We start from the raw sequence: 12,132 nt of genomic DNA, 5'->3' as shown, positions 1-12,132 counted from the left end.
TGGTTGGCTTGAAGATTCCGGGTTATCCTTCTCCGCCTCTCCATCGGCTGCCCTGTCCTGGAAGGTGGACGACGCCCAGTCAATGCCACTCAAGGCTTCAAACTCAGCTTCATCATCTATTAAACCGGCTGGGTCGACTTCAGGGGCAAATGTATGCTTACGAGTTGGAGGGATCAGGCTGACTTCATCATAGTGAGGTGTTGGAATTCTCCAGTTCTCGCTGTCATATCCCGGCTAATACTTGGTAAGGTCAGTATCGTTCCCAATGAGAGTAGCCACAGGGCGTATGTCTTTCACACAGGCGGTGAAGTCTGTCTCATTGAATAAGGTGTCGTCTTCCTTCAAGCTGGGATACCCAAGAGCAATGTCTGTCGGGTCTAGCTCTGGAAGCCACGCCTTGGCCCGGCTCAATGCGGCTATAGCTCCGGCTCTTGCAGATGCCCGTCTTAGTTCTTGGACCTGCTGAGGCAGAACAGCAAGCCGTTTTAGCACATCTTGCAGGAGATAGGGATCATCGTTTTATAAAGCCACAACGGCCAAGGCACGTTGTGACCCGGTGTAGAGTTGCTCCACCAAAGTATAAACCGCCTTCAGTTTGATCAACATGTTCTGCTTGAGGTTTGTACTCCTGGGGCCTGCAGTCATAAACATAAGATAAACCGGGGATAACAATTGAAATAGTCATCAAAAGAAGGTTTGCAGTATTTAAAAGTTTATATAAAGTGACTTACCGAAGATTGCTGAGACCATCTGAGATATCTGGTGCTTTAAGCCGGACAGCTCGGCTGTTACTTCCGCAAGTGATGTTTCTGCTGTTTCAGCCCGGGTCATCAGTGAGTTTTTTTCATCAGCCCAAGTTTTCTTTTCTGAGTCAAAGTTCTTCTTCAACTTCTCTTGTTCAGAGACGCTGAATTCAAACTTGGAATTGGCTTTTTGGATTTCAAGTTCTTGAGCTGCCAGGCGGCTCTTCAGGTCAGCAATCTCCGACTCAAATTGGCTCATGGTGGCCTGCAGTGATGCCGGGTTATAGTCAGGGTCATTATAAAAGAACATTAAGTCCCAAGCACTTTACAAGCAAAGGTACTTGACACTTGGGGGCTAATGTGTGCTGAAGAACTCAAAATTACTACGCCGGCTCATGAAAATTAAGTCCCAAGCACTTTGCAAGCAAAGATACTTGGCACTTGGGGGCTAATGTGTATCGCAAGTTCAAAATATCATGCCACAACTGGGTTACATATCTTCTTTCTAAACCGGACAAGCAGTGCTAGGCAGTTTTCTAAACTCTATAGCATATTTACTTATAAGCAATAGACTTGGGGGCTGGTACAGTAAGTATGGTTAAGGAAAAGCATACCTCAGATTTTTGCTGTATCTGCTTCACCATGTCAATTTCCAGGTCACGGCTGTTATGCACTTGACTGATGTAGCCAGAAACGATCTCCCCAATACTCAAGTGAGTGTAGTCAGCAATGTCTAACATGGCCTTTCGGCGCTCCAAAAGCTCTTCTTTGGCAGAGCACTTGGCAAGGACAGTGGGCTGACCCGGCTCAACAAACTGAGTCTTGAGAATCTCAACTTCGGGATCAATCGTCTTGGCCGGGCTAGGAGCTTCCGGGTGATCAGAACTGTTGAGAGTTTCTTTGGCGGGCAAATCAGAGTTTGGTGCTGGAATGTCATAAGCCGGTTCAGGCGGCGGCTGATGGGTAGAACTATCAAGGGCAGCCGTGCCAAGCTCCGGCCCAGTCACGACCGGCTCTTGGGACGGCTTACTCTTTTTTGCCCTCTTGCTGGGCTTCACTTGTATGATGTGGACAAGGCAGAAGGATGAGTACAAAAGCATGAGTAAGGTAAAGCATAAAGTAAACAAATTTACATTACCCGGGGGCGGTTTTGAAAGCCGGCATGTTTGATTGCATAGACTCGCCGGAGGAAGGAGAGGTATCCTGATAATTGGAGTCAGAGGAATTGAGAGGTTGACGAATTAAACCCGCCAAAGGTAAAACAGAATGTAAGTCGGAGGTAACCTCATTCCGACGCTTCCTGGTTACGTCAGGTAAGCCGGAGGAGAGCTCTGCATCCTTGTTGGTCCGGGTCTGCCTCCGGCTTTCAAATTGTTGTTGCTTCAAAAGAAATTAAGGATCTTGGTAAGCCAAAGGATGTGAAAATCTTACTTTCCGGGTCACTCTTCGAATTTTCTGACGCGGTAGAGGCTCGGAGTTGGAGGAGATTATAGTCACCTCTTCCTCGATGGCTTGGCTGTTTCCCGTGTCTTCCTGAAAAGACTTGAATGTCAGTAAGGTGATGATAAAAGAAGTCAAGGGAGTTAAAGTTACCTCTTCTTCATCGTCATCAGTATCATCAAGTTTAAACATATCTGAAGCACTTGGCTTCCTCTTCTTTGAAGTTCCAGTCTTGGTGGCCTTTCTTTCGGCTCTCTTGGCCGCTCTGGCTTGCTTGGCCGCCTCATGGTCATACTTGACCTTCCAGAAGTTGTCATTGGCCTGTGAAAAATGATAAAGGGTTACGAGTAAAAGCAAGGTATAACATAACTAAAGACTATTTACTGAGGTTGGTTACTCACTGCAGGGGCCGGGTTCTTCTTGCAGAAGGGAAGTAAGCCAAAGGCATTACTAGTCACCGTGCCCTCTTTCAACAAGGTCTGGGTCATAACTTCAACCATGTCATCTGGTAAGTCATCTGAGCTATGGCGCAGTGGGTCATCCTTCTCGCCAGAGTAAGAGCACATTAAGCCGGGGCGGCGGCTTAACGGGATCACCCGCCAGGAGATCCAGACTCGCACCAAGTCAATGCCACTCAAGCCATTGCCTAAGAGGGCTTTGATCTTCTTGATGGTAGGGGCAAGTGATAGACGTTCAACTTCGGTTAATTTATCTGGCAGCGGGTGATTGGATTCAAGGCGTAGAGCGCGGAAGCCGGGCAGAGGGTTCTCATCAGCCGGAGAAGTGTCCTGGCAATAAAACCATGTCTGGTTCCAGTCCTTTGGGTGGCTGGGCAGTTCGGCATAAGGAAAGAGGCAGTCTCTCCGCCTCTGAATTGAGATGCCGCCGAGTTCCAGACTGGGCCCGTTGGCACGTTCGTTCTGCCGGTTTAAATAGAACAACTCTCTGAACAAAAGTAGATTGGGCTCTTCTCCAAGGTACACTTCACAGAAAACTTGGAAGTTGCAAATATTTGACACGGAGTTGGGTCCAATGTCTTGAGGTCTGAGGTCAAAGAAATGCAAAATATCCCTGAAGAATTTTGAACCGGGTGGAGCAAGTCCCCGGCTCATATGATCCATAAAAACAATCACCTCCCCTTCTTTGGGTTGAGGTTTCTCCTCGGACGGGCCAGGAGCACGATAAGACATGACTTCCTTCTTGGGTAGATGGCCAGACTTCACAAATTCAGACAGCTTGCTTTCTGTGACAATGGACGGGACCCAATTACAGGTCACAGGAGCCTTGGGAGCCTTAGGTGCCATGGCGTAAGTGGAAGCCTATGACAAAGTAAAAAAATTCCGGTTTAACTCATAACCCGGAGGAGAGCATTATTAATTTATTCAAGGTGGCGGCTTAAGAAGGGGCCTAATGACATATGGTAACTATGCAGTGGTATTTAAGCCGTTACAGGTTTCAGAAACAGTTAAATTATTTAAAGTCGTCAGAAGCAAGCAAGACTGACAACCGGGTTGTCTTAAGCCGGCCACATGGACTACCGTGGTTAAACAGATTCAACAGAGGCAGTTTTTTGGCTAAGTATGGAACAAACAGGTTTCACAAGCTGCGGCTATTATTTTGGATCAAATGGTCGTTCTAAATAGAAAAATTTCTAGACCTAAAAACAGGGCAGAGAAGTTCATACACTCTAAGGAGGCTTCTAAACAGGGGGAAAGAGATCTGTTTGTATTCGAGATAAAGCAAAACAATTACCGCAGCAGTCCTACGCTATTTGATGATCCGAACAGAGCATCGGAGGTGAAAACGATCAAGGTTTTGGCTCAGACGTGGACGAACACCGACGAACTCGAAGAAGCTCCAATGTAGATCTAAGAAAGGGAAAGAAGGGAACTTACGTATGTGGACGGGCTGCGGAAGTTTGCCGTTGGTTTCTGGTCAGATTCAGGTTGATGCAGCGGCCTGAGTCGGTGAAGACGAGGAGCTCGACGGCGGCGGCGGCGGAGCTCGAGTGGCAGAGAGACAGCGAGAGGAAGAGGATGACCGAAAGGGGGAGAATGAAAGAGCTAGGTCATGCCTATTTATAAGGAAGACCGACTGAGACGGCGCGAGAAACGAGGAGACCAAACATCATTATCCAGCGGCCCCGACGCCTCGGTTTTCGGAATGTCAGTAAAGGCAAAGATCCATTGGAGGATATGACGGAGTAAAAATATGAATTTAATTGAAGATGACGTCACGACGGGTTAACACGGATCCAGAAGATGATTTCATGGCGGGTTAAAACCTTTGTGCAGACAGACGACTGAAGGCTTGTTTCTTTAAGGTATTTTAAGATTAACATGAACCGGTTCAAATCAATCTGGGGCCTAATGTTGGGGACATAACTATTTGTGTAAACCGCCCATAACGGGTCGGGTTACGCAAAGAGGGATTCATCTGAAGAAGCCCAAGACCAAGCATGAAGATGGCGGTTCAATAAAGGGTCTAGAGCCCACTGGGGACTTAAGGCCCATAGTAGTAAACCGCCATAATGGCATGACTTGTATCGTAAGATAGATTTAACTAGTCACCGAGCCGGACACTGTTTATGAGCCGGCCGGGACTCTGTAGACCGCAAGACGTCAATCCGTGTATATAAGGGGACGACCCGCTGGCGGCTTAGGGCAAGAAACAACTCATCGAGAACCGGGCATAGCGTATCTCGCTCCCTGGTCATCGAAACCTCATCAATACCAACCCAACTAGACGTAGGCCTTCCTTCACTGTAAGGGGCTGAACTAGTATAACTCTCTCGTGTCCTTTGTCCCGATTAACCCCTTTAAGCTTCCTAGTTGCGATGGCTCCACGACTAAGTCCTTGCAAGAGGACATCTACCGTGACAATTCCATGACAGGGCGGCTTGCCATGGAACAAGCCCCCATTTTGGCAGACAGAGCCGATCCGATGATGCACAGTGCAGAACTGAAGTGTGAATTGAAGAAAATGGGAAAGCAACTAAAGCATCTGATCAATTTGAAGCAGCAAGCAAATATGATGGCTAGAGCATTTTATTGTTGTGTCATTGCTATGGGTTTATTTTACTTGATGTTCACCAATCGCTAGAATTTGTTAGAGTTTCAGTTAGTGTGTCAGCTAGTTTCAGGGGTTCTCTAATTTCAGTTATTGTGTCTATAGCTAGTAGTGCCTAGTAGTTTGAGTTAGCCAGCGATCATTTGTTAGATGAATTTGAATTTGTGTGAAGCAAAACTTGCTTGAATTATTGTAATGATATTCTCAAGGGCCCTATTCAGTGTTCATGCTCTGTTTCCTCTGTTTTTGTTCTTCAATTAACAAAGTACACACCCAAATTCAGTTTCTAGTAAAAAATAAAACTGGGCTGCCGAATAGATGTTGGGCCTTGAGAAAATAACCATGCCCAAATAGAGACCAGCCCATCCGCGTAGGGGCACTAGCCCACCCGCGTAGGGGCACCAGCCCACCTCTAACTTCAGCAAATAAAAGGTTACTTGTTTTTACTTTAGCCTTTTTCTTTCACTAAATTTTGTGATGGGTCATTTTTGATGCACTAAAACTAAATGTTACCTGTTTTTATGCATGTCTACGGTTCCATGAACTAAATGAGTTGCATGCTTGCATGAAGTAAATTAGTTTGCATTTCCTAGTTGCATGTCCATAGTGGGTTTGCATGGGGCTCCTAGTTGCATGTCCATGGTTTGGGTCATGACCCATTATTTGGCCAATATTTTGAAGATGGTGTGTGTGGTGATCGGGGTGCAGCAACCCAGGCCCGTAGCAACCCATAGCAATACACAAATAATAGCAAGAACAACCCATAGCAATCTACAAATAATAGCATGAAACACACAATATATATAGTAACATAACGATTATATAGAAGCATAACGATTGCAACCCATAGTTCCACGATAGCCTTACAACTTAAAATAGTAATACAATTTAATAATAGTAGCATAACGATTACAACTTAAAATACTAATATGATAGATATATAGCAAGCTAGATAGATCGGGGGGCACCAAACGTGGGTTCTTCTTCGAGTTCTTCTTCTCCTCCTCCTCCGGGTGAACGCCACCTCGCTCCTCCGGGCGCCCTTCACTCCTTCCTGTTGTTGATGGGGTACGGGAGCATTTGCATAATGCCGTTGTTGGGGAAGATGATGTTGAAGTCGGTGAAGATGTTATGGGTGGTGAAAGCTATGAACTCACAACCAACCCAATACACTCGCCTGAGGAGGTGGAAAGCATCGAAGGGGTTAGTGAACGTAGCGAGGAGCCCAACCACAACGCCATTGTGGTTAACCTCCTCAACATGGTACATCCTTGGAGAGCCGGGGGGAGGTGGCAGAAGCTGGCCACAAGGAAGAACTCTGTTAACTCCCTTGCGCCCCTCCACCTTGAGATCGCCCACACCCTAAGGGTTCTCTCCACGTAGACTCTGGCCGGGTAGAGCCTTTCCGGCACAGTTGGGGGGAAGTGGTAGGTGGGGGCGTTGTACTGCATGGTGGCTCGATCGGGTTTGATTTGTGGAGAAGAAGGAAGAAGGAGGGCAGAGGAGGCAGAGGATGGGGTATGGATGAGAAGGGAGAGGAAGACGATAGTGCCCAGCTTAAATAGCCCAAGTGCAACGTGGTTTTTGATTTCTTCGAGTGGTTTCACCGGGTAGAATTAATGGGCGGGCGGCGTTTGGTGGCGCCCCATCGAAGTGTGTACACGAGCGTGGGAAACAAAGGCTGCCATCAAACACTGGATCAATAGCCAGGCTGCGACGCTTCTGTGCCACTGGTCGCGGGTGAAGGGGTCACGCCTGCCCTTCTTCTATCCCGTGCATCAATTGCCATGCTACGACGTCCCGCACACGTCTGTGCCGTCGTGGGTCAAGGGGACACGCCTGCCCAATTTTCTCTGTGTGTGCCTCCCGTGCATGCATGCATGGCAATGTAGCCTGCTTGCTAGGGCCTGGCTAGAGGGCAACGTTCGCTCGGGTGGGCTTGTTTTACCAGAGCCCAATGGAACAATAATGGACGCGATGGGAGACGTGACAATAATGGACGCCTTAATTTGCCCATCTTGTAACGAGCAGTACACCATTTGAACGTCCTTTGAGCGGCCCCTTTGAACTGCATCGATACCCATCATGCCAGTATTGTGTCGCTCAAAGAGGAGCACGCCATGCACCGTTGGCTTTTTGGTTGTCTCTGCATCGGGGTCTACCTGCTGCATTGTGACCGGGTGCATGCTTTGATGCGACGCTGCATCGGTGCTAATGGTAGGCATGCGACAGCTTACTGCGTCGAGAGGGGTGGCGGAGTAGGGCTACGTTGAGCGCATGCATGCAACGCACGGGCGCAGTGCTGCGGGTGGGCATGCATGCTGCAACGGGCGCCGGTGCTGCGGGCAGGCATGCATGCAATGATGGAAAGGGCACTGCGTAGGCTTGGTCCATGCACCGCATCAACTCGAGCCGTTGGATTCAAATGAACGGTCCTGATGCCCCAACGAGAGAGGCTGATCCAAACCCCACTGATTCAACCAATCAGCGTGTCTCATGCGGATCGAAGGACACTGTAGCTAACCCTAGCACCTGATCTCAACCTTCCATGCACAACGATCGACGACCCGGGAGTGTGCGGGGTTTTGAGGGGTTTTGAGAGGTTTTGAGTGATTAGGGTTGAGCATAACTAATTCGAAAAAAATCAAAAAATATAAAACTTGCGCACATAGTCTTATTATGTCGTATAGTAACGAGAAAAATATATGTATGGTTTACATACATTTTTACGAAAAATCCTTCACTAAATTGTCATTCCTCGAACAATGTAGTATGGAGTTCAAGGGAGAGAGTAGTGGGCACCCGAGAGTAGGTGGGGTTTTGAAAATGAGAAGTGTGAAAACCTCACCAAAACTTCATTTTGGATTGACTAAGAAAGATCTTAATTTACTTTCTCATTTTCATGTTTTAAACTTGTTTTATATTTAATTTTCTATTAAACCTTGTTTTTTCAAAAAGAAAATAAGATAATAGAAAATTAATTCAGTAAATAGTGAGACTTTAGGTTTACACTATATAGGTAGAATAGATGTGTAGAAAAATTATTTGGCTGGTTTAGACAAGGTGCCAAAAAAACTTGCTTAAATATGAGGCCGTTTACCCTACCTTTGGAGGTCATTTGAAACACACTTTTCATGACTATGAGTTCAACTTACCAAAAGGGCTCGGATTCAGCAAGCAAACATATTTCAATTGAGGTACTTTAGATAGCATTAAAACATCAATACCCCATCCCTAACTCAAATTTGAGCCCAAATTTGAATCCAAATTTGAATTTAAAACAATGACCAACAAACAAGTTCGAATAGAAATACGGGGATACATAGTGACTACCAGTACACACCAAGTTACAAATATTATTACATGACGCAAATTTTCAAACAGTTCTATGTTCTACCTCTTCCTACCACGTCATGTGCCCTTCTTCGCCTTAGCACTTCTTGTTTTTGGTTCTACTACACACACAAGTTCACTGATCATCTTGGTTTTCTTCACTGGTCTTTTCAACACCTCGCCAACACCCTCGAGATTAGTGTCTTCAGTCTGAATGTTGAAAGCAGTTTCAGTTTCTTCGGTGTGTACCTCAACATGGGTTTCTTCAGTCTGAACCTAAACACGCTCAGGTTCAGTTTCAACCTCAAGAGCAGTTTCTTCAGTCTGAATGTTGACTGCAATTTCAGTTTCTTCGGTGTGCACCTCGACATCAGTTTCTTCAGTCTGAATGTTGACTGCAGTAGGATTTTCTTCAGTCTGCACATCCACACGCTCAGGCTCAGGTACACTTCTCTTCTTTCTACTGCCACTGGCTCTTGCTTTTTTTGTTGGCCAACACTGTTCAACAACAAGGGGTTCACTTGCGCGCTTCCTCCTGGCCATTGGGAAAATGTTATAGATATAGTAATTGGAAAAAAGCACCAAATCAAAACACAGACAAGTAAACAAGAACATACTTTGGCTTTTCAGGAGTGTAACGGCATTTGATAGATCCCACTCTATGCCCAAGTTCCTGGCACAACTTGCATCTGTTTTTGTTACCTTTTGGGCCCTTTTTGGCTTTCCATCTTTCTTTCCCTTCTTAATACTCCCACCTTTCTCAAACCATGCCTTGAATCTACTCTGTTTAGGCCTGCCAGCCTTTCTTTTCGTCAAGGAAGGACACATGAAAAATTCAATCTCCACTTCAGGCCACTGAGACTGATCTGTAAGTGCTGGAATTAGAGTAGCATATGCAGCTTTGAATTTTGCTACCGAATAATATTCATGCAAATATGGGTGCATGTTTATCTTCGGTTGGGATGCTAAGAAAAGAATGGCATGCTCACATGGTTTACCAGTGTGTTGCCACTCGAGGCAAGTGCAATCATGCAATTCAGTGTTAACAACATGTCTCCTTCCAGTTTTTTTATCTCTAACTTCAGCACCCCAAGGTGAAGATTTTTCAACAAACAAATGTGAAAGACTTCTTCTCCTATTGACCACCTGTTGTACCACTGCTGGAAGCTTATCACCTTGCAGACAATCACCTATCCTTCTTCTCAATTCCCACAACCGCATGAGCATGATCCTGATTTGGTCAACCATGTCATCCACAGCCAAATGTTTTAACTCCTTCACCTTGTTGTTGAAACTCTCTGCCAAATTGTCACACTTGATGGCAGTGTTGAATCCTGACCTGTACCATAACAAAGAATGGTAGGTGTTCATCCATGGACCAAACTCATCGCATGCTTCCATTATCTTATCAAGATGATATTTATGTGTCTATCTAGTGTAAGATCTTGCTGCTGGCCACATGCGCCCAAATTCTTCTCCTCTAAATTTTTTGATCAAACTCATCCACAAATGACCGAAGCACTCCCTCTGCTCAGCATGTGGGAAAACATTTTTCACTGCATTTTCCTGCCCCTTACATGCATCTGTGTGTATAGCCAAAGGTGACACTAGCCCTAGGCATCTTTTCAACTAGATCATGAACCATGTCCATGAAGCCTCTGTTTCTGACTGAAACAAGCCAACAGCAATAGGAAACATCCAGTTGTGTCCATCTAGAGCATTGCATGCTACCAACTGACCATTCCACTTGCCAGTCAAAAATGATGAGTCTATGCTCAAATATGGACGGCACCCTTCTTTGAAGCCATCGATGCAAGGCTTCAAATCCATAAAAAAAACTTGGAGAACTTGACTTCACCTTCGGCTGATACCTTAGTATCTATCTCCACAACACTGCCAGGTGACCTCTTTTCCACCTCTTCTTTGAAGTTGTAAAGCATCCTAAATGTATTTTCCCAATCACCATATAAATTTTTCATTGCCCTTTGTTTTGCCTTCCACACTGTGGTATATTTCAGTCTAATGGGGTACATCTTTTCCAAGTCTACTTTGAGTTTCTTGGCAGTAGTGTTTGGTGTTTTGGCTACAATTGGGGTGATCTTTTCTGCAACCCAAAGTTGTGATGTCATGGTTGACACTCTCTATGAACTTGTAATACAAGTATGTTGATTGGGGATTTGGTTAACCCTAACAGTACTTCCATCAGGTTGCAGTCTAGCAGATATGTACCAATTGCAAAGCTTGACACTACCATCAAATTATCTTCACCTCGCATAAAACTTCTTTTTATCAGTCCAAACAGTCTTGGCATCAAACTCATGTTTCACTGCATAATTCTTGAAACACATTCTAAATTCATCCATGTTTGGCCACAACTTCCCCACTTCAATGACAGGGTTTTCTTTGTCATACACATGCACTAGCTCATCATCATGTGCATCATCTACTTCATCTGCAGCTTGTTCCATCAACTGTCCATCTACATCTTCATCAGCATTAGCAGGCAAACTAGATTCACCCCTCTCCTCCTTATCTCTGTCATCGACTGGAATGCCAAAAAGTTTGGTCATCTCAATGTCAGGCATTGGTGCAATGACCAAATCAGTAGGCTCATCTAATTCAACTACATTCCAATCAACAGTAGCTGCAGTTTCAGTTCCAATCACCTGTCCCTCTCGGCTATTACTGTAAGTTCAGTACACATGGGAATCATGGCCTCTGTGAAGCCCAATCATCATCTACCATCTGCGCAACCAAGTGTGATGACACATATCCAACCTTCGAAAAAAATATTCAGATCAACGAGCTCAGCAAAAAAATTAGCCCGTTTGCTTGTCCAGCCGTTTTCCGATCGATTTATTCAACAATCTGTTCACCATCTTCTATTCTCGCATACTCTCATTTCCAATCATCAAACCGCAACAGTGATACTTCTTGCTCTGGACACCAAACAATATTCTCCCCAATTTTTTCCACCCATTTCTTCACTGCCTTCTCTTCCATGTTCTGTAGAACTTGTGGATCAATCTCTGTAAACTCAACCTCCCATTTAACAATTGTGTCTCTCTCAATGTTTTGTATGCTACCATCAACTAATTTTGCCTTTGATGGAAAGAAATTGACCGTCAATTTGAACGTCCGAGCGGCAGCATCCCCTCTGTCAGTGGTGGACAATGTGAGCCCGTGAGAAAGAGTAGACGAGGCCCTAATTGCATTCAAAATTGGATCAGAGAGAGGCGCATTACCTATTCGAAGTTGAATCTTGTGGCTCCATCTCAGTATGCCCACGGGCTCCCCTCACAACATATCGATTCAACAAGCGAAAATAAAGGAAACGAGTTGAGATCTACGTGCCCGAGAGAGAAACGGGACTAGGGTTCGAATTCACTCACCATTTTCTGAGGACGAAGGGAACGGGCGCCCGGTGAGAACGAGGGCTCTGCCGCCGCCGCCGAGAATGCAAGATCCACCGCCGCCGGAGAAGAAGTAGGGTGGGGGGGCAGAGTGGCAGTGGGGGCGGACGGGGGTGGCAGGGCACGATCAGCTA

General features: G+C 45.7%; 1 protein-coding gene and 1 pseudogene across 1 annotated transcript; both read right to left on the bottom strand.

The window, feature by feature from the left end:
* Positions 1–234: 234 nt before the first annotated feature.
* Positions 235–3,487, bottom strand: LOC147983072 (uncharacterized). The gene is made up of 9 exons (XM_087540631.1): positions 2,585–3,487; positions 2,337–2,504; positions 2,241–2,276; positions 2,028–2,123; positions 1,882–1,946; positions 1,358–1,808; positions 732–1,008; positions 574–635; positions 235–459 (listed from the first exon to the last, which is right to left on the bottom strand). The coding sequence occupies exons 1-9, from the start codon at positions 3,485–3,487 to the stop codon at positions 235–237; spliced, it is 2,283 nt and encodes a 760-aa protein (XP_087396757.1).
* A 5,374-nt stretch (positions 3,488–8,861) lies between these two features.
* LOC147983071 (uncharacterized) lies at positions 8,862–10,525 on the bottom strand (annotated as a pseudogene).
* Positions 10,526–12,132: the final 1,607 nt, after the last annotated feature.

This window comes from Triticum urartu, chromosome 2A (assembly GCF_056163025.1).
Source record: "Triticum urartu cultivar PI428250 chromosome 2A, HENAU_Tu73, whole genome shotgun sequence".
Taxonomy (NCBI): domain Eukaryota; kingdom Viridiplantae; phylum Streptophyta; class Magnoliopsida; order Poales; family Poaceae; genus Triticum; species Triticum urartu.
The sequence above is the reverse complement of the archived record's forward strand: the minus strand, read 5'-3'. Positions and strand labels throughout refer to the sequence as shown.